This window comes from Tetrao urogallus (assembly GCF_951394365.1).
Source record: "Tetrao urogallus genome assembly, chromosome: 17".
Taxonomy (NCBI): domain Eukaryota; kingdom Metazoa; phylum Chordata; class Aves; order Galliformes; family Phasianidae; genus Tetrao; species Tetrao urogallus.
This window is the reverse complement of record NC_136830.1, coordinates 11072238-11093571: the sequence shown is the minus strand read 5'-3', so window position 1 is coordinate 11093571 and position 21334 is coordinate 11072238. Positions and strand designations below refer to the sequence as shown.

Sequence of the window (21334 nt, the reverse complement as noted above, 5' to 3'; positions counted from 1 at the left end):
CCCCTACCTGCAGTAGAGATGAAGCCTCATAGGAGCCTATGCTCCTGTGGGGCGGCCCCACTCCCTCCCGTAGGATTCCCATCGTTTCCCCGGGCTCCCCGCTTCCAACCCGAGGGCCGCTCCCCGGAACCCCCCCCCCCCCCCCCACGCCCTCGGGGCTGCGGCGGCGGCTCGGGGCGGTGCCTCTGCCGGTGCCCGTCCCCGTCCCCGTGCCGGCGGAGAGGCGGGGCAGCCCCGACGGCCCTATAAAGCAGGCGGCGGCGGCAGCGGTGCCGCAGTGAGGGCGGGGGCCACCATGAGCCTGGTGCTGGAGGCGTTGCTGGTCCCCCCGGGGGGGCTCCGCAAGGAGCCCTCTCGCCTCGCTCCGCGCTCCGCCACCTCTTCCAGCGGCTTCCACTCATGGTCGGGACCCCCGGGCCCGGCGGGGCGAGCGCGGGGCGGCGGCGGGGGAAGCGCGGCCGCTTCCTCCACCGAGAGCCTGGACTCGCTGAACGGCGAACCGCGGGCGCGTAACGAGAAGGAGCTGCTGCAGGTCCTCAACGACCGCTTCGCCGGTTATATCGAGCGGGTGCGGGCGCTGGAGCAGCAGAACCGGGCGCTGGCGGCAGAGGCGGCGGCGCTGCGGCAGCAGCAGGCGGGGCGCTCGGCCATGGGCGAGCTGTACGCCCGGGAGCTGCGCGACATGCGGGGGGCCCTGGTGCGCCTGGGGGCCGAGAAGGGGCAGCTGCGGCTGGAGAGGGCCCGCCTGGCAGAGGACGTGGCCGCGCTGCGGGGCAGGCTGGAGGAGGAGGCGCGACAGCGCGCCGAGCTGGAGGCGGCGGCCCGCGGGCTGGCCCAGCGCTCTGCGCAGGAGGAAAGGGCCCGGGGGCCTCTGGCGGAACGAGCCCGAGCGCTGCGGGAGGAAGCGGAGCTGCTGCGGAAACAGCACCAGGACGAGGTGGGCGCGCTGCTGCGCGGTGCCCGTGCCGAGCTGCCCGCTGAGCCCCCCGCCTCGCTGCGGCCCGGGGTCACCGCAGCGCTGCGCGACCTGCGGGAGCAGCTGGAGGGCACGGCGGCACGCAGCACTCTGCAGGCCGAGGAGTGGTTCCGCGGTGAGTGATAACCCAGCCCTCTGCATGCTCCGCGGGCACATCCCGGGGAGAAGGGGATCCGTCGTTCTTCTTTTCCCCTGGAGGGAACCCTGCAGGGCTGCGGGTGGGCGTTACGGCCGGTGCCCCCGCCCAGGCGTGTACACTGAGCTCCGGGAGGGCGGGAGGGTAACCCCAACCCGCCCGTTTGGAGGGGCGCCGCACGCACCACCACCCCCGCGGATTTCTGGGGGGAGGGCAGCGAGGTGGTTTTCCCGGCACCCCCCGATGCTGCAGGGAGTCCCGCTGGAGCGGGGCCAAAAGTGTTGCGGGGATTGCAGCACAGCGAAGGGAGAGGGTGCCGCATCCCCTGCGGGGGGGATAGGGCGTGTCTCATGCGCTGTTAGGAGGGGCACTACGGTACCGGGGGAGGAAGAGGGGGGTGACACCCCGGGGGTCGGCGCACGTCGGTGTGCTGCCAGCACCCGGGGAGCGGCGCAGCTGTGCTTCAGCACCGCGGACAGCGGCACTTCAGCACCGCGGACAGCGGCAGCGCCGTGGCCACGAGCGCGGCGCTCTGCGGGGCGGGGGGCACTGCGTTCCACCTCCCCCCGTCCCCTAAAGCCCTTGTGGCAATCTCTGCTTCATCCTTTCCCGCCACTGCCCTTCTGGGTGGTGTATCTGGCACGGTGAGGAGGTGTGCTGGGGAGGGGAGCAGGATGATGCAAAAGATGGTGGCAGGAGCTCAAGGGAGCAGGGAAATTGTTTGCGCTGCAAAAAGCCCAGGATGAAGAAAAGCAGTTCCCAGCCTGTCCTGCTTTGGTGTCTTCATATGCCTGGGAATGGACACCCTGCAGGGTTCGCTCTGCAGAGGGCACATACACAGGGAAGTGGTGGTGGTAAAGGATTTGCCGTCCCCCATAAAAGGGAGGCTGCAGCCTCCCTCCGTCCCTGCAGCTTTTCCTTTCCCTTGCTACAGTGAGGCTGGACAAGCTCTCTGAAGTTGCCAAGGTGAACACAGACGCCATGCGCGTGGCTCAGGAGGAGATCTCTGAGTACCGCCGTCAGCTCCAGTCCAAGACCACTGAGCTCGAAGCCCTCAAAGGGACACAGGAGTCACTGGAGAGGCAGAGGCAGGACTCGGAGGAACGCCATCATGCAGATGTCCTCTCCTATCAGGTAGAGTGGCGCAGTGGGCAGAGTCCCAAATCTGTCACTTGGTGCAGAGGGAGCATCCAGCTGTCAGGGAAGAGCAGTGCTGGGGCTGTGGCTTCAGGGATGCTGATGTCAGCAGCAAGTACATTTGAGCTTTCCCCAGCTCCTGATGTTCAGACAGCCAGAGCCAAGGCTGCATCCAGACTGCTGTGTCTGGCACCTGCAATGGAATTGTCCCTTGTGTCTGCTGCCCATGACATTGATCACAAATGCCATTGAATAGTGACCAGGGTTCAGACCATGTCATGTCGCAGCACTGGGAACAGTAGCTCAGATTTCTGTACCCTGTGGTAGCTATAGACTAAAACCCTGTCTCCAGGGAGATGTTCCAACCCCACCAGCCTCAGGATGAGTGGGATGACTGCAGTGACCAGCAGACCAAGTAGCCTAGATACATTGCTCCTGGCTGCCCCTGCCTGAGAGAACCCAGCTGGCAGCACCGCAGCTCTCCTTGGAGGTGGTGCAAGGCTCGGGGGTTCCCTCAAGGACAAACTTGAAAGAGCCCCAGCATTTTCCCCCTTTGCTCCCTGCATGGCACCAAGTGACTCTGTCTGTTGCAGGAAACCATCCAGCAGCTTGACAATGAGCTGAGAAACACCAAGTGGGAGATGGCAGCTCAGCTCCGCGAGTACCAGGATCTGCTCAACGTCAAAATGGCTCTGGACATTGAAATTGCTGCCTATAGGTATGGGGCTGGCAAAGGGAATGGGGGTGCATGTCTTGGCTAGTCTCCAGTGCTGGCATCTGTGAGAACATTTCTTGAAGGCCCTTGCTAACACCTGGAGTCCTTCTTAGTAAGACAGCGGTAAGTCCTCCAATACCAGCCCTGCGAAGGGATTGTGGAGGGAAGGGTGAGGAAGCCTTCACGGGGTGATGGCATGCAGATGGAGGGAGGGAGAGATTGCTGCATGGTGTGGGTGCAGCTGCTGATGGCCCTGTTCTGGTCTTCTCCTGGCAGAAAGCTCTTGGAAGGGGAGGAGTATAGGATTGAGACCGGCTTTGGAATGGTCTCCTACCCTGAAGTGATCCCCAAGGCTCCCAGCATCGCCACCAACATCAAGGTAAAGAGCGAGGAGAAAATCAAGGTGGTGGAGAAATCTGAGAAGGAGACAGTGATTGTGGAGGAGCAGACAGAGGAAATCCAAGTGACTGAGGAGGTGACTGAGGAGGAGGAGGCTGAGAAGGAAGCTGAAGAGGAGAAAGCTGAAGAGGAGAAGGAAGAGGAGAAAGCTAAACCAGAGGGTGAAGAAGAAGCCAAGTCTCCTGCAAAAGATAAGGCCAAATCCCCAGAGAAACCTGAGTCCCCTACAAAGGAGGAAGCCAAGTCCCCAGCAGTCAAGTCCCCTGAAAAGCCCTCAAGCCCCTCAAAGGAAGAAGCCAAGTCCCCAGCAGTCAAATCCCCTGAAAAGCCCTCAAGCCCCTCAAAGGAAGAAGCCAAGTCCCCAGCAGTCAAGTCCCCAGAAAAGCCCTCAAGCCCCTCAAAGGAAGAAGCCAAGTCCCCAGCAGTCAAATCCCCTGAAAAGCCCTCAAGCCCCTCAAAGGAGGAGGCCAAGAGCCCACCTGTCAAGTCCCCAGAAAAGCCTTCAAGCCCCTCAAAGGAGGAGGCCAAGTCCCCAGCAGTCAAGTCCCCAGAAAAGCCCTCAAGCCCCTCAAAGGAGGAGGCCAAGAGCCCACCTGTCAAGTCCCCAGAGAAACCCACGACCCCAGCTGTCAAATCCCCAGAAAAACCCCCAGTGCCCTCAAAAGAGGAGGCCAAGAGCCCACCTGCCAAATCCCCAGAAAAACCTGCAACACCCTTAAAAGAGGAGGCAAAGACTCCAACTGTGAAGTCCCCAGAAAAGCCACCGAGCCCTACAAAGGAGGAGGTCAAGCCTCCATCTGTTAAATCCCCAGAAAAGCCACCAACCCCCTTGAAGGAGGAGGCAAAGAGCCCAGCTGTCAAGTCCCCAGAGAAACCTGCAACCCCCTCAAAAGAGGAGGCCAAGTCCCCGGCTGTCAAGTCTCCGGAAAAGCCTGCAACCCCTTCAAAGGAGGAAGCCAAGACCCCAGCAGTCAAGTCCCCAGAGAAACCCACGCCCCCTTCAAAAGAGGAGGCCAAGACCCCAGCTGCCAAATCCCCAGAGAAACCCATGTCTCCCTCAAAGGAGGAGGCCAAGACCCCGACTGTAAAGTCCCCAGAAAAAGCCAAATCTCCACTGAAGGAGGAAGCCAAGTCCCCGCAGAAGGAAGTGGCCCCAGCCAAGGAGCCTGTCCCCTCCCCTCCAAAGGAGCCCAAGGCCCCTGCAAAGGAAGAGCAGCCAAAGGAGGAGAAGGCTTCCCCCAAGCCTGCAGCGGAGGGCAGGAAGGATGAGGCTCCCAAGAAGGATGCCCCGGCCAAGGCAGAGGAGAAGCCCAAAGAGAAGGCAGCTGCCGGGCCTCCTGCCACACAGGTGAAGGAGACCAAGGCTGCCTCCAAACCTGCAGAAGAAGGGAAAGCTGAGAAGGATGCTCAACCAAAGCCTCAGCAGGAGGCTGGCAAAGCAGCTGTGAAGGAGCCAGAGAAGCCTAAGGCTGAGGAAAAGGCGGAGGAACCAAAGAAAACGGTGGAGGAACCAAAGAAGGTGGAAGACCCCAAATCAAAACCCAAAGACGACTCCAAAGCCAGTAAAGAGCCCCCCAAAGCTGAGAAGCCCCCCAGCAAGGAGGGCAAAGCCCCAGAGCCGGCACCCGCTGCAGGAAAGAAATGAGCGGAGCTCCTCCGGGAGCTGGAGCTGCTCCGCTCCCCTCCGAAGGGTGAGACGGGGACGGTCCCCACCCCGGGTCCCCCCCAGCCAGGCCTTACCTTAGCAATATGTTTGTGAGAGACACAGCCCCTCGCTGCCCCACGCCAGTGGTATGTTCCGATCGCTTCAGTAGCAGAATGTGATCCATGCAGAGCGCCACATTTAACACTTGAGTTCTAACGAGGAAAACAGACCCCGGGGGAACCGACTGCCCTTCTCCAATAAGTGCATTTATTTATTGTATGTGCAATCGATGGACAAGTGCAACTCAGAGCTCTAGCTGCTTGGGAGGTGTGCCGTGGGCTGGCTGGCAGAGTCCTTCCCTCGCTGGGGTGACGAGTGGCCCTCCGGGTGGCGGCCCCAGCTGTAGCTGGCTTTGGGGAAGAGGTTAGGCACTGCAGGAATGCCCATGGAAATACAATGTGCACTAGGAAACTCGAGCCCACTGTCAATTGCTTATGTGCAATAACCAAATAAAGTGCTTACAGAGACACACCAGCTCTCACTGTCATTGCTCGGCCCAGGGGAGGAGGTGAAGGGATGCAGGGAAGGCTTGTGCCAGGGCTGCTGGGCACTGTCACACAGGGCTGGGACACACAGAGGGTGACACGGGGCTTTTCAAAGCATGGGGCAGTCCTCCACCTCCCTGCCTGCAGCAGGGAAAGCTCACGGGCGGGCATGAAGGGCTGCAGGCCCAGCTCAGGGGATGGAAACAGGGCCAGTCCTCACCACACTCCACCAAGGCAATTTTTGAATTCCTTCTCTTTTTAAATGGCAGCTCCCCAAGGACTGCCAGCGCCCGGATTAAGCCAAGTGCTGCAGCACAGCCCTGCACTGCAGCACCACACCTGTAGTGCCTCCAGGGGAGGGGAAAAGGCTCCACCAGCCTTCCTTTCCCAGAGAGTCGCTTTGGCACCAAGCGCCCCCCGTGTTGAAGCCCAGAGCCCCGGCTCTGACAGGAGCTGCAGCGGGGAGCTGTGCGGGATGGAGGGGGGCACAGCCCAGCCCGGAGCTCCAAGCTGCCGCTGTGCTCTGGGGTTTGTGCCGAGTCAGCTGGCAGCTGGGGCTGCAGTGCAGGAAGGACTATTTTTAGCCAGCTCAGTTCCTGTTACCGAGGACCTGCAGTGGGAGGGAGGAAAGAAGGCAGGCAGGGCCCAAACGGGGAGGGCAGGGCTTGGTTCCAGCCCCCATGGGACACAGAAGCACGGAAGAGCTCAGAAGGGAAGGGATCCACCACCAGGATCAAGGTCCCCACACCGCAGCCATCTGCACACACACACACTTCTTCCAATTCAGCATTTAATCCCTTCAGTTACAAAACCTCAAATGAGACCCAAAACGTCATAGAAGAAACTGAAATGATGGGAAGGGAACATTGCAGACAGGATGAGGCTAGGTCCCAAAGCAATGCCCAGGCAGGGGAGCCCAGCAGGACTCAGCGGTGGCTGAAGAATCCCTGAGGGTAGTTGAACTTGAATGGCTTCAAGCGCATGGGGCCCCTAGAAGAGAAGAGGAGGGACAGGTTGGCCCACAGGGGTCTGCTCCCATCCCAGCAGGCCCGACGTGCTGGTAAGCTCAGCACACTCACAGAAAGGGACAGGTCCCGGGGTGCAGCTCGACTGTGCAGGGCTGACCCTCACAGGCCTTTCTGTCACCACGTGCCTGGACAGCAATGCCTGCCAGCAGGGTCCCTACCAGCATCTCAGCCCCCTCTGCTCACTGCCTGCAGGGACAGCACGGCCCCAGGCTCTCACCTGACCAGGCGCAGGCACATCTTCTCCTGGGGGAACTCCTTGGGCCCCTCCACAGTGGTGTCGTGAGGCTCCGTCTCCAGGTAGACGTCCAGCACCATGCAGAGGCGCTGCAGCTGGTTGGTGAGGAGCTGGTAGCCCGGTTTGGGCCCCCACAGCTCCTTGTAGCACACGTTGACTTCACTCTCCATAGCCTGGCAGATGCAGATGCGTTACAAGTTTGGTTTTCTGTTCTTCCCAGCCACCAGTCTAACCCTTACCAAGGGGACAGGAGCACTGGGAGCTGCCCCGATCGCTTACCCGAATGTTGTCATCGTTGCTGCCGGTTCGCTCTCCTTTCCAGTTCAGGCAGAGGCTGAAGATGGGTGGCAGCGCAGAGTAACCGGGATTCAGGACCACAGCGACCTGGAGCTTGGCTGAGCGAGGCGAGGAAGAAACATCGACGACGGCCCACAGAGCCTCCCTCGTGTGGAGGACTCAGGCAGCTGCTATTTGCCATCGCCGGGGGAAGGAAACACACCGACCTGTTCCCCTCTCTATCAGGGCCATGTAATAGAGATGGGTGTCTTCAGCCAGCCCAGCCTCCACCACGTCTTTAGTGTAGGGCAGCTCCTGCAAGGGGAGATGACAGGGAGTGAGCAGCTGCCGGCTGCAAGGCACAGCACGGGAGCTGGAGGGGATCCAGGCTCACACTCAGCACCCACCGCGTAATCCTCGAAGGGGATGGCAGCCCACCTCACCAGGCGGGACACGATCTTGGTAGGGAAGAGATGCTGGCACTCGCTGGACACCGGCACCACGCCGTGCTCTGGAAGCAAGCACAAGGCTGAGCGGGGCAGGCTGGGGATGAGCTCTCTGCCTGCCCCACGGGTGACAGCAGTACTGGGACCTGGGGACATTCTTTATCCTTCTGACAACTTCACCAGGCACCCAGAAAGCAGCAGCAGCCTCAAATGCAGTTCTGCTGGCGCTCAGGACCTCACAGCACGTGCCTGGTCTGCTCCAGGGGTGCTTGGGCACGCCGTTTTCCTATCACCACAGCCTGAATAAACTCCCAGAGCCAGGATGGCTGGCTCCAAAGGGATGCTGGGCATCGAGAGGGGCACAGCCACCTTCTCCCACCATGAACATGGCAACCTCAGAGCCCTGACACCACAGAGTAGAGGGACAGTGGCAGTGCAGACCCATAAAAGCCCTTCAGAGTGACACAGGTTAGGCAGCATTCCTGTGCAAGAAGATCCAGCCACTGCACAGCCTCCGCAGGCACTCACCAAGAGAAGCAAACTGCTTGTGGAGAGCCAGGCGGGATTGCAGCCTCGTCCTCAGCAGCTTCATGGTCATCTCCATGTGGCTCGCGCTCAGCGAGTTGTCTGCAGTGACAGTGTGCTGTGGGAGGAGAGAGCATCAGCACCCTGCCAGGGAGGGGACACCAGTGTCCCCAGAGCCTCCCCGCAGCCCTGCCAGCTCAGCCCGACGTCCTGGCAGGGAGGGGAGGGGAGGGAAGGGGTGAGACGTGCCTGAGGCTGATCCTTGGGGAAATGCAGGCCGCCCAGCTTCTGCACCCACACATAGGGATGCCCCAGCTCCGTCACGTAGTCACTCAAGGTCAGGATGCTGAAGAACAAAGAGGAAAGGTCACACAGAGCCCTTCCTCCTCCGTGAGGGAGCAGGCATCATCTTCTTCCACCCCGAGCCAATGCCAACTAGCAGGACACCGGCTGCACGAGGTCCACTCACCCCACTTTGTCAAACTGGAACTGGTTGGCTGGATTGGGGGTTTTCTTCCCATGGTCTCCCGGGTACAGGCAGCTCAGGAGGGAGTCTGGGGAGAGCAAGTCGCTGGCAGGAGAAGGAAGAGAGGAATCATGCAGCAGCCCAGGCCTCACGTCTTTCTGGGGCACCTGCTAACAGGCTACGAGCCCAGAGACTGGGGATGGATGACCCCCAAGCTGGGTTTCATGACACACAGAGTGGTCTTCCCATAGTTCTGCTCTTGAAAATCTGTCTCCTCCCTGGTTGTAAAGAAACTGGAAATCACAGTGCACCATCTCTCTGAGTTCCCAGGAGCTGCTCAGAGGCACGCTGCACAAACTCTGAAACCTACTGATGGCAATCTGGGTATGGAAAAAGCAGAAATCATAGCATGCAGAGAGCATGGTCTGCATGGCATGCCAGCCAACAAGCTGAAGTAAAATCCCTCTGCTAAAAAAGAATACATTTCTTCACGTCTGACCACACTCACAAGCCCTAGGAAGCACAAAGGGCTGTAGGGGATCTAGGCTGAGTCACAGGAGACTCAAGAGACATCCTGCTACCACAGCGTCTCCTAAGCAAGGACCCTGCCTGCAGGGGTCTCACCAGGGAACGAGTCAGGGCTAAGGAGACTCCTCTGCATGATTCATCCCAGCAGGAAGGCCTGGCATGGAGGGGTGTGGGTACATACGGGGAAAAAGAACCCAGGAGGACTGGGAGGCCTCATGGGAACAGCCTGGGAGGCAGCGTCTGTTTTCAGGTATTCCATGCCACCTTCTCCTGTCTCCCTCTTCCTCAGCCACCTTCCAGCCTAGGAGAGCTTGCAGCTGACCTGAGCTCCCTGGGCAAGCTCCCAAAGCTGCCACTGCAGCCAGTCCTCACACAGATCAGGCTTAAGCAGTCCCTGGGGAGCCCACGGAAAGGAAGCTGCATCTCTGGTACTGAGTGCAAGGTGACCTGCAGATCAACCAGGTGAAAGGAGCTGCCAGGTAACAGCTGCAGGAGGGAGGAAAGCAGTTTGGCTGCAAGATGCCAAACAAAGGCAACAAGGAGGAGAGTTTCCCCTCCAGCTCTAAGAGGTTCCCAGCCTGCCCTGTTTTGCCAGGGGGGATGGGGCAGATGAAGAGGAGGATGCTGGCAGCTGCAGCAGCTTGGCAGGGCTCCCAGAAAGGCCATGCTGCTGACAGGGAGGACATCGTCAGGGCAGGATAGATCTGCAAGGTGAAAGCACTCCTCACACAGAAGTGTAGAGGCTCTTTAGGGCCTCCTTACCATTCTAGGAGGAATGAGACCCTACAACTGCACAAAGATATCAATGATGCCCCAGGTAAGGAGGAGAGAGGGACTGAGGATAAAACCTCACCCACAGCTCTCACAGAGCTGGGACTCACAGGGCACGGAAGGCTGTTAGCCTACAGCTCAGCAGAGGGACATCGCCACCACACCTCTGGTGCTGCATCACTGTGCTTATGAGCAGAGCTGGGCAGGACATCAGGGCAGGGTGACTGTGACAAGCTCTGGGCACAGCACAGGACCCACACACAGCCCGGGGCTCTGCTCACCCAGCACTGATGGCAGTCGCCAGCTCAGCAGCAGTGGTCACCTTGGTCTTCACAGTCATGATGTTGAGGTTCATCAAGTAGTAGAAGGTCAGGTGAAGCACATTCTCATCTGTGCCAGAAAGAAAGAGAAATATTGCTTCATGCTCTGGCTTGGAGCACTCGGTAATCAGAGCTTCCTGTAGGAAGGGGCACACATTCTTCTGCTGCCCTGCTAAGACAGCAAGGAACAGCTGCTCTCTGCAGACCTGTCAGGACCCTTCCCACTGCAGCACTGAGCTGTGGCAGGATGCTCCTTGACCTGCTCTCGCACCCCCCTGTGCCCAGGGCCACCAGCACCAGTTTACCTTTGCACTTCAGGTCGATGGTGACAGACAGCGGGTGCCGCTTCAGCATCTCCTTGCGTTTGTCATCCAGCTGCACACCCAGGGTGGGCCTGCGCCGCTTCTGGGGGAGCAGAACAGCACTGTCAGCCCTGGACCAGCACTCCTCGGGAGCCCTCGGCCTCTCCTCCTCTTTTGCTGCTCTTTCCTTCCCTGCCCACCACTCTGAGTCCCAGTCTATCCCTGCTGGACTCCAGCCTCCTCGGCTGGAAACTATTTATACAAAGTGGAGCAGCTCCTGCAGGAGAGCTGCAGGGCGGACACCGCTGCGGATGGGATGTGAGCAGGGCAGGTTTGTACTCCCACTCTCCTGTGCTCAGGACAGAAATTGGAAATGCAACCTCTTTCCTCCCAGTCAACACAGAGTGCCCAGCTGAGGCCAGTTCTTCCTCCTTGAACACAGACAGATTTAAGGCCAGCACGCCTCCCCACACACTGGCAGTGTCCAAAGATGAGTCCACAGACCCGTTCAGGCCCAGTAGCCCCAGCAGCTTTCAGCTCACAGGTGCAAATGAATTTGCCCACGCCACACTGTGCTGGGAGAGGCCCCAGAAGGGGAGAACATTATTCCTTACCGTGGTCTGCTCCTCCTCCATGTCAGAATCGCTCTCATCATCTGCACAAAGAGAGAAGCAAATCCCATGGTGAGGGGGTTTCCCCACACCAGCAGGGCCACCAAGCCCTCTCTCTGAGACCACAGCAATCCCAGGTTACCCAAATTGCTGGAGTAGGGACAAAGCAGGATGCAGGCCAACGGGGACATGACATCCTGCTCAAGAACATTCCCTCAGTACTAGGAGTCACTGTAACAAAGGGCCACAAACACCTCTCAGGAATGATTACGGGATGAGGGTGATCAGCTCCCAGGGTTTTTATCCAGCATCTTCACATACCCAGAACACAATCCCTCTGGCTGCAGCAACACCACCCTACTCACCCTGCGAGTCCTCAGGTGGCTTGTACAAGGCTTTGGCTTCCTCTACGCTGCCTTCAATGGCCACAACAAGCTTCTTGTCTGTGGAAGAGACATGAAAATAAAGCCACGGATCCCACTCCTGTGTGGGAAAGACAGTAAAGGTTATGGTGCAAGCTGCCAAGGTTGGAGCTTGGTGGGCTACAACCCCAAAAGCACATGTCCATGTGGTGTTTATTAAGCCCACAGAAAGAAGGTCAGGCTGCAGCCCTGCCCCAAGAAGCTCCTGCTCCGTGGCTGCACAAGGCAGAACCCCATAAAGCTGTAACAAATGGTCAGCAGGAAGAGGAGCTGTCAATAGGGCCCTGCAAGGCTAATGTGGGGCTGGATCTCCTGCTAGGATGGGGTCTGAGCAGGCAAAGCACTGAGTTCTTAAGGACTGCTGCTGGAAGCCATCAATATCACAATTTTTTTTATATCAAGAACCAAGTCCATCTAGCACGAAGAAAAAGCAAGGAGCTGTCAGGGTTGTAGGCACCATGCATAGGGAGCTGTTTAGGGCAAGAAATCTTGTTCCTGCTGAGCAGTGAGACTGCAGCTCTCACGTAACCCCAGAGATACAGACAACCAGAGGGACCCTGAGCCCTGCTGGGACATCCTGACTGAGAGGAGCTGCTGCACAGAGCACCTCCCACAGAACTCAAAACACAAAGCCGGCCAAGAGGGGGGGATGCTTTCAGGTGAGCTGTGGGTCACTGCCCCTGCAGAGGCAGCAGAGACCCCATGTGTCCACCACCTCCAGCATCACCACCACCCATGGGCAGCACAACCTGGCATCCATCCCACATTCAGCAGCTCTCTAAAGGCAAGCAGCCATCCACATCAACCTCGACGCTGAGGTGGGAAGCCAGCTTTGCAAGCAGTTCTTCCAGCAAAGGAAGCTGAGCAAACAAGGTTTCAAATGCTGCTGCCTCAGTGTGCTGGCCTTGGTGCCACCCTGCTGCTCCGGGCTCAGCAGAACGCGGCAGCAGAGCAGACAGGATGAACCACGCCAACCAATTCTCCCCAGGGCAGCTTTCTGCAGGCACAGTGAAATCTGGCCCACGAGGGGAGCGTGCCCCTCCACCCCCCACAGCAATCCTGAGGACCCTCGTGCTCACCGCAGGCCTGACCATAGGCACTGGCTTGAACAAAAAGAACGTAGAGGGGCGGCGGCAGGTGCCGGGCTGTCTCGTACTGCTTGTGTGCCTGGTCGAAAGGCATGAAGAGGTACTCCTGGACAGGCAGGGAGGCCTGGAGGAACAGCAGGGACAGCATTCAGGGCTAGGGACAGCATCGATTCCCACTCAACCCCCCCCCCGCACACCAAGGCAAGCGGGAGGCTGGAAGCGGCCACGCGGCTGTGCAGTGTGAAATGCAGGGATGGCCACAGCAAACCCACAGCACAGCATGCAGGAAAACTTTTGGGTTTGAAAATAACCCAGTTCCTCCTCCTTTTCTCCCCTTCCAAGGTGATCACAAGGGGCTGGAGCTGCACGCTGCTCTCTGGGGAAAGGCCCATTTAATGAACTCTTCATCTGCAGGAATTGCCGCATAAACAAGGAGGCTCTGGAGGAAACCCAACCAGGCAGGGAGCAGCTCTGACACTTCTGCTTGCTCTGCTGGGATCCTGCACTTTCAGACTGGGATTCAAGCCATGCTGACTGGAAAGGAAAGGGCCCCAGATGCTGTCCCTAACCAACACAACCCCTGGGGCACACCAACTTGCTCCCAAGGCCTTTTCCTTTCCTGCAGGGCTCAGCAAGTACCTGCATAATGCTGTTGAGGCGAGGCTGGAGGCTGCTCAGATACTCCTTTTTCACTTCAATCTCCTTCAGGATCTTCTCCTTGATGGTCTGGCATTCCTTGTACCTCTCTGCCAGTCTAAGGGTGGGAATTGGGTTAGCAGCATACAGCACAGTGCCACAGCCTGCAGGGCCAGCTTGGGTCATCAGCCTCAGCTTTCCTGACCTAACAGAAGTCCCTGCAGGAAGTCAGGGCTGACGCAGCGACACACAAAGTGCTCTCAATGCCAAGGACGGGTGGAGGCTGTCAAGAACTCTAAACAAGGGAGAGGAAGTGGAAGCTCAGCTTTGCGTTGTACCTGGAGGAAGGGCAGCAGAGCTTCCCTCAGCAGATCTGCTCCCAAAGCAGCTCTGCTGACAGGACACAACTGGGATCCTCCAGACCCTGCTAAGCTCCAAAGAAGGCTTCTCCACTTTGTGTCACCCCAGCTACAACTGAGATAAACTGCTGAGTCGAGGCTTAGCACACTAACAAGTGCTCCTCCTCATCTGGCTAGACAGACAAGGAAAATGGAAATTCACCATGACTCTCTGAGCTCTGGTTACAATTCTGTTGAGGGAGAACACACACAGCCTCCTCACTGCTGTTCACTGCCACCTCTCACATAGCAGAGCTGCACAGAGAAAGCAGAGCTTTCGGGCACACCGCCTGGGAAGCACCTGACACAAGAGAAGGAATCCTGCTATGGAGCTCACATGCTCCCCTCTTCAGCCCCTGCTTCCCACTGGTTGAGAACACAACACAGCAAATGCCCCTGTGCTGGCTCAGCACAACAGCTTCCTACACACAGCAGGTCTGAAGTGCAGCTTTCAGACACCGCTGCTGAACTCCCTGCGAAGGAGCCAGAGAGAGGAGCAGAGCCCTCACACCGCTCACGAGGCAACTTCTGAACTGAGCCCAGACAAATCCAACACACCGCTTAGTGGCAGAGCTGGGAACAGCAACGCGACCACTGTGGAGGGAAACACAGCCCTGTGAGCACTGCAAAGTGCCCGCTGCACTCCTGGGGCAGCTGAAAAGACAATTTCCCACCACAGTGACGAAACGTGGTGCTCCTAAACACGGTGGGACAAAGACTGGAAACTACAAAGTTTCCCAGTGTTTTGCTGTGCAACATGGGGCATGCTCAACTGAATTCTTCTTCACCTTTCACACAGCTTGCAATGAACAAGCAGCACTAATGAGAACCTTAAATCTCCAGGTTGAGCAGTCCTCTGCAAGCTTCTGCAGCACCTCTTATTGGTTATCAGCACAGCTATTCTGAGCTGTGCTGTTCCCACAGCATCTGCTGGCAGCTTAGACTGATCCTTCTGAAACACCTGCTGGATGTCACAAAGAATTATGGTACGTCTGGTTTTCACAAGGGGTGAATCTCCTTGTCTGGCCACGTCAGGGGAGGGACGCTGGGGGTCAGATCCTGCACTGGGATGGTGCCACAAGCAGACAAACCGAGCCACTTAAACTCATTCCTCACACCACAGCACAGCAGACAGAACAGCCACTGCTTTGCCCTACATGGCACATCTTGCAGAACAGGGCTCTGGGCCCAAGTGCATAACTGCCCATCCTTCAATATCACCGCCACGCTGGATGGGCGCCTCATTCCCTCTGAGCACACACTGGTCACGCCAGAAACGAGCTACAAAATTAGTTTTCTCCTATTGATGCTTAAGAGCCAGCACTCGGGCACTGCCTCAAGGAGTGAGCACGTGTGGATTCCCTGGGACGGCTAAAATGCCTTTGTTGTCATAATGCAAGGGGTGAACCTTCATAACAAGGACACAGTCACACAATAAATCTGCCACTTCCTCCACAGGGAGGATTTTGTAACGCTGTGAAAACCTTTACCTTCGCTGTTTGCTTCGCCGAGAGGCTGTGCAGGCTGGGCTGTGTGCAGGGAGCACTGTCCTGCAGCTCAGAGAGCAATGAATGATGCAGAATGGACCCACCTCTTACGCTGCTCCAGTTCCCAGTCCAGGCGGGCAAGGGTCTGCTGGTGGGGCTCAGTCAGGGTGATGTCAGGTCGGCTGATTTCAGTGGGAGCCTCGCTGTAAAACTCCTCCAGGCTCACCAGTTCGATCTCCTCATGCTTTGATCTGCAGAGACAGAACAACTGGATCAGGGAAGGGTGGCAAACGCACACAGCCACTCCTCCTCCTCCCCAGTCAAACTCACTTGAACTCCAGGCATTTGGTGATCTCTTTCTGCAGGTGCATCACCTCATAAAGCAAATTCTGGAGCTGCAGGTGATAGGCATCAACCTTCTGCTTTGCCTAAAACACAGACACAGCCAGTGAGCACAGCAGGAAGGGACACATGCAGAGAGGATGCACTTGTGGCAACTCCAGTGCTGTGAGGACTCTGTTACCACCCAGGTTTTGGGGAGTGCGAAAACTCAAAAGGAAAAGACATTTTCAGGGAGTGGGAAAGCAAACATTCATCGCATTGCATTGATCCTGGTGCCTTCTAGGAAGGCAGCCTGGGACAGAAACAAGGCAGACCTGTTAAGGCACGTGGGTCAGATCCTATTCTGTTCCTTGTACTGTATCCTCAGTAATACAATTAAAATAAACATTGCTCAAATATAGCAGAAAAAAATCTTCCAGAAGCATGGCTAAGAATTCTGAGGCCAATCAGCAGATGTTTCTCAGGCTTGCAGCTCACCAGGCTCAAGACCATCTGACTCACCATTACATGACAGGAGAAGATGGCCCTCTTTTGCAAGCCATTGCAACTACAGCCTCTGCCTTCCGGCAGAAAAGCCTCCTAGCAAACCTCCAGCACAGAAAGCACCACCTGGCTGTGGTTTGGTTCTGCACATGCACGCACAGGGAGCAGAAACTGCAGCATCTCTGCTCCTTAGAACCCCCCATCCTGTGCTCACTGCCCACTCCGTACCTCATGGGTCTGATCTCGGCCCTTCTTCAGCCGAATGTGAGCCAGCCGATTGAGCTTCTTCAGGGTCATGAAGTGCACGCAGCTCTGAACGCGTCGCTCGTCTATCTCAGAGGCCTGAGAGGCAGGAGGGAAATGTCTGAAGCAGCTCAGGCTCACCACAGAGCCCCTGCTGCAGCCTTTTCTTCGAGCACCGAGACGAGCGGGGCTCTGCGCACCTCTGCAGGGCAGTGCTGATGTTACTGAGGTTCCTGGGGAGCCTCGTGTTGCTGGACACAACTGGAGGGCTTTCTGGTATCCACAGGAGCTCAGTTCTGCCCCTGAGTCCCAGCTCATCAGCACACTCCCCAGCCATGCCTCAGAGGTCAGTGATTCTGAGCAAAGATCGCTCAGCCAAAGACCACACGCCTCAGCTTCATCATACATAATTTTATTTAACACAGACTGCTCCATTTGCCTAATTTTCCCCAGAACACAGCACGGCTTCTGCTCCTTTCAGATTACCTGAAAAATAACAGAAAACCAAGCACTCAAGCTTCTCCTTACATTGTCCTTGACGCCTCTGCTCTTCAGCTCCTGGATTTCTGCCATGAGCCTCTGAAGCTCCTGGCACGTCTCTTTGTAGAGTTCATAGTCCTTGATGGGGTCCCGGAGATCAACCTCACACTCCTCACTGTAGTACCGAGCATCCTGCAAAGGGCAAAAGTACCTGCACTGCTGGCTCTTACATGTTTGCAAAAAAGGGCAGTGGGAAACACATGGCTGGGCTCAGTTCTTTGCTGCATTAGCTTGAGATTTCGTACGTTGAATGACAACTCAGTAACCAATCCAGGACACAGACACTGGAAAACACAGGCTGCCTGTCAATGTAGTTAACGTGAGCTGAAAGGCTGCTGTGCTGCTGCAGTGTGCCGAGGTTACAGCAGAGAAGAAGCCCCGCTGACAGATGCTGTCAGAACTTTGGCCCTGAGCCTCATGTGAGCGTCCCGAGGTAACCCAGGAACACCGAGGGCCCTTCCAGCCTTCTGCTCGCTGCCTCCCTGAGCACCGCGTGTCCTCAAGGAGTCAGAAGGGAGAGGGGCGGTTCAGTTTCAGAGGTGCTGAGGGTGGGCTCTGACCCAGCACCGTTCAGCACACACCATTCCCGGCCACGCTTTACCTGCTCGCCATCGGCCTTGCCCCGCTTGCCCTCCTGCGGGCCCCCATCCGTTCGGATCACTTTGGGCTTCCTCTTCTTGCTGGAGTCCGAGGACATGACGCCGCCGGCCGAGGGTTGCGGACGGGCGGTAAGGCTGCGCTCCGGGAGGCCCGGCCGCTCCTCCTCAGCCAGGCCCAAGCGAGGCCTCCAGCCCTGCTACCCCCTCAGGGGCACCGTGTCCCGGCCCTTCGCCTCCAGCTCCCCGCTCCCTACCCCCAGCTCTCCCCCGGGACCCCTCCGTCCCCTCCCCGCCCAACCAACACCCCTCACACCCCCATGGGCTCCGGCGGAGCCCCGCGCTCACCCCGCCACCCGCCTCAGCTCCCCCCGGAAGTGACGTCACGGAGCAGCATAGCGCGGCCCGGAGAGACGCGATGACCAGCGCCCCCTGCCGGGCAGCCCGCTCTCGGAGGACCGTGGCCAGAAGGGCCTGACTGGAGCTGCACTGGGCGTGGCCTTGCGCCCGAAGGGGGCGTGGTCTGTCAGAATATGGGCGTGGTTTGCAAAAAGGGGCGTGGCCTATGGCCTCATTGCGTGGTGCGGTGCGGGCTCCCCGATAGCATCAGGGACACCGAGGGTGCAGAGGGCACTCTCAAGGGTCTCAGCATAAGGACACCTCATGCGTGAGGGTCCCCGTGTCCCCAGCGCTCCCTTCTCCCCAGACACGGACACTGGCAATTAAATATTTAATTGGTGACATCCCACAGCCCGGCAGGGACAGGCATCCGACGAGCAGCTCGTTAGCAGTAATTATGAGCAGCCCCCAGCTCACCTCTCAGGAGGGCTTCTGAGGGTTTGCCCCCAGCATGGAGGGCCAATGGCAACACGGGGTGCACTGCGGCACCTGCAGGTCCCCACAAACAGGGGGCAGCTGAGCCCAGGGGGTCGGGCTCTCACCCTTTCCCCCCCCTCCCCCCCTCAAGACACCCCAAAATGGGAGAAGACGCCCCCAGCACTTCCCAGCAGAGCTGGGGCAGGCAGGATGTGTCCCAGTTCATTGCAGCGGGGAGATCTTCAGGGGGATCATGATCCGGGACTCCATCGTCCGAATCAGCGGCACTGCAAAACACAACGGGGGTGGGGTCACCTCGCAGCTCTGCCACAGGGACAGGGACAGCCCCAGCCCCCTGTGCTCACCCGTGTAGTAGACATTCTCATCCCAGCCCCGCTTCCTCCACGCCGCGTTCCTTGTCTCCTCACGGGACTGCAGGTCCTTGTAGGCTGCAAGGAGGGAAACCTTGTTCCTAACCCCCCCCTGCAGCCCCTGGGGAATGGTGTATGGGATTGGGGTGCACAAGGTGGTGGGGTGCCAGTGTGGGGTGGGTGAGATGAACACGCTTACCCCAGAGGTGGTGCACGACATACAGCTCCCCGATCTGAGAGAAGAAGCCGCCCACTGCCTCCTGGTTCTCCTGGCGGTACTTTATGGCCCGAGCCCTGGTGAGATGGAGAGAAACACCAGGGCTGGCACAGCTCTCCCTGCGCTCAGCTCTTATGTCCCCGTACTGAGAGCGGCCAAAGCTTCATCTGTGCCACCACCACAGGAACAAGGATGCAGGAATGGGTCTGAGGGCCAGCATTACCTGGCCATATGCAGAACACCAGTTGCATAAAGCAGCCACTCACCAGTTATTGCCCCACTCGATCATGGTCCCTGGCTGCAAACAGAGAAAATAAACAACAGGATAAGGCAGCTGCACCCCAAGTATCACCTTCTCCCTCTGCCAGGGCCAACTCACAGACAGAGCGCAAGTGACCCCAAACACCTGCAGACCACAGGCTGCTTTGCAGACCCCAGCACGTACAGCAGGGCTCTGGGATCCCCTGGGTTCCAGTGCCATGCCTGGGATGAAACATTTCATGCCTCACCTTGAGCTTGTAGGTCCTCAGCTCGTAGATGTTGGGCCCCTTGCGGGGCAGGGGCTCATTCCAAAAGCTGAACTCCAGCAGCAGCTGGTTCCTGCGGGACAGCAGCATGTGGCTCCTCTCCTTGCGGAAATCCAGGTACTCCTGTGGACAGCCGAGACTCAGGGCAAGATGATGGGAGCGTGGACACCCCACAAGGCACCCCATTTGGCCACCAATGTGAGTGGTACCTTATTCTGCTTCAGCTTGTTCATGCAGTCCATGAGGGCTGGGTACCCACCAGAGAAGCGCCAGAGGTGCACTGGGATGGGACAGTAAGGTCTGGCAGGAGGGGAAAGCACCAGGGAGCCTCCCTCCTGAATGACCAGGATTCACCCCACATCCCCTCGGGGTCACGGCCATGCAGGGTCATCTGCTCCTGCAGAAATGCAGCCCTCACCTGCTTGGTCCTGCTCCCCGTACCACGTATTCCAGTTCCCAACCAGGTCACAAGGGTAATCGGCATCTGAGTGCAGCTTGGGCAGCACCTCCTCCCTGCAGGAGGTACAGGAGATGGTTTATGGGGTGCTCCTGGGCTGCCCCAGATGGGAGAAAGGGGGCAGCTGGAGCTGGCAAGCAGCAGCTGCTTCTCTCTCAGCAAGAAAAGTGCTGAGTTTCTGACCCCAGAATGCTCCCGACATCCCCATTTGCCTTCTCAGCCCAGCACAAGAGATTCCAAAATCCCCCTGACACCCCCAGTTGACCCCCTCCCAGTCCCCGGGAGATAGCGGGCAGTCCCCCAGCTCACGTCAGGCTGTTGTAGGCATCCAGACATTCTGGCTTCACATTGTGAACTGTGGGGGAAAGATGGCAAGACGCAATGTCACAAGAGAGAGCGGGATGAGCGGCTGCGTTATCAAGCTGCAAGGGCCTGGGAGGGGTGTGCACCCTCTGCCTGTGGTGTCACTCACACTGGATCTTGTAGAGGTTGCTGGTCTCTTTCTTGGACAGAAGATTGGAATGGGCATCCTTGCGTGGATCCACCTTGTGCACAAACAGGGAGCGGAACCAGCTGCCCTCAGCATCCTGTGAGTATGCCCTGCGGGACCACGCCGTCAGCAGGGCTTGGGGGGGGATCGAGGCGGGGAGGATACAGCTGGGCACAATGGCTGTGGTCTGATGTGGGGGGAAAGCAGGAAGCAGAGGAGGGATCTTGTTCCATTCCCAACCCAGCCCCAGGGCTGCGCGCTCCCTCACCCAGTGCTCCCCAGGGAGAGGTCTCATTCATTTCGCGGTGGCCCTGCCCAGGGGTGTAGGGTGACAGAGATGACACAGAGGCAGTGCACTCGGTCAGACCTTTGCCCACAGAGCGGCAGGGCCTGGTAATGTATTAACGGCGTGGGGGTCAGCGGCCCTGGACGCTCAGCGAGGGCACAGGGTGACAGCAGGCCCTGAACCACGGCGGGGGGAGATGGGGTGGGAGATAAGGGGGTTGAGACTGGGGAGATGGGGCTGAGATAAGGGGAGATGGATGCTGGAGGTGGAGATGAGGGCCGAGGGGAAAGACTGGGGGAGGGGGGTTGGGGCCTTCTAGGGGAAAGATGGGCGCCGGGGGGCGAGGAGAGCTGAGGGGGGGATGGGAGCTGAGAGGAGGACCAAGGGAAGGGCGGAAATGGGGCCTGGGGGGAGACAGGAGCTGAAGGGGAAGAGATGGGAGTTGCGGGTTTCTGGGCCTGAGGGAAAAGATGGGCCTAGGAAAGAAACGGGGCGTCGGGGAAATGATGGGACCTGAGGGGAATGATGGAGTCTGGGGAGATGATGGGCCATGGGGGGTTCCGGGCCGCGGGGGCGGGCAGGGAGGGGCCGGGCTCCGCTCACCGCGCCCCGCCGAGGGCCCCGCAGCCGCCGCCGCCTTGCAGCCGCCGCAGCAGCACCGCACCGCCTCCTGCCCGCGCCGCCGCCATCTTCCCGGGGCGGGGCGCCTTGGGGCGTGGTTAAATGTAGCCACGCCCACAACCGGACTCTGCCCCTCATCGGGCGTGGCACCGCGCTGGCCCCGCCCTCAAAAGCTGGCGTGCAGCAGGGTGATTCTGATTGGCTGCCGCGCCGACCCGTTGGCCACGCCTTCTCTCCCGTCCTCGAGCCCCCG

At 58.7% G+C, this 21334-nt stretch overlaps 3 protein-coding genes across 3 annotated transcripts; 1 reads left to right on the top strand and 2 right to left on the bottom strand.

Annotated features, from left to right (window-relative positions):
* Window positions 1-295: 295 nt before the first annotated feature.
* On the top strand, window positions 296-5008 carry NEFH (neurofilament heavy chain; the record flags this gene model as incomplete). Its single annotated transcript, XM_079544100.1, has 4 exons — window positions 296-1091; window positions 2047-2246; window positions 2843-2967; window positions 3241-5008. 4 exons carry the CDS (start codon window positions 296-298, stop codon window positions 5006-5008), a joined length of 2889 nt encoding a protein of 962 aa, XP_079400226.1.
* Window positions 5009-6407: 1399 nt separating this feature from the next.
* On the bottom strand, window positions 6408-17397 carry THOC5 (THO complex subunit 5; the record flags this gene model as incomplete). Its single annotated transcript, XM_079544011.1, has 19 exons — window positions 6408-6543; window positions 6799-6989; window positions 7096-7211; window positions 7320-7407; window positions 7500-7603; window positions 8067-8181; window positions 8313-8409; window positions 8533-8634; window positions 10110-10218; window positions 10454-10553; window positions 11065-11105; window positions 11427-11504; window positions 12563-12695; window positions 13211-13325; window positions 15197-15343; window positions 15423-15520; window positions 16146-16259; window positions 16689-16832; window positions 17302-17397. 19 exons carry the CDS (start codon window positions 17395-17397, stop codon window positions 6480-6482), a joined length of 2052 nt encoding a protein of 683 aa, XP_079400137.1. The 3' UTR covers window positions 6408-6479.
* A 937-nt stretch (window positions 17398-18334) lies between these two features.
* Window positions 18335-21149, bottom strand: NIPSNAP1 (nipsnap homolog 1; the record flags this gene model as incomplete). The annotated part of the gene is made up of 10 exons (XM_079543950.1): window positions 18335-18399; window positions 18478-18561; window positions 18683-18777; window positions 18967-18998; window positions 19210-19350; window positions 19437-19507; window positions 19646-19740; window positions 19994-20039; window positions 20157-20284; window positions 21064-21149. The coding sequence occupies 10 exons, from the start codon at window positions 21147-21149 to the stop codon at window positions 18335-18337; spliced, it is 843 nt and encodes a 280-aa protein (XP_079400076.1).
* Window positions 21150-21334: the final 185 nt, after the last annotated feature.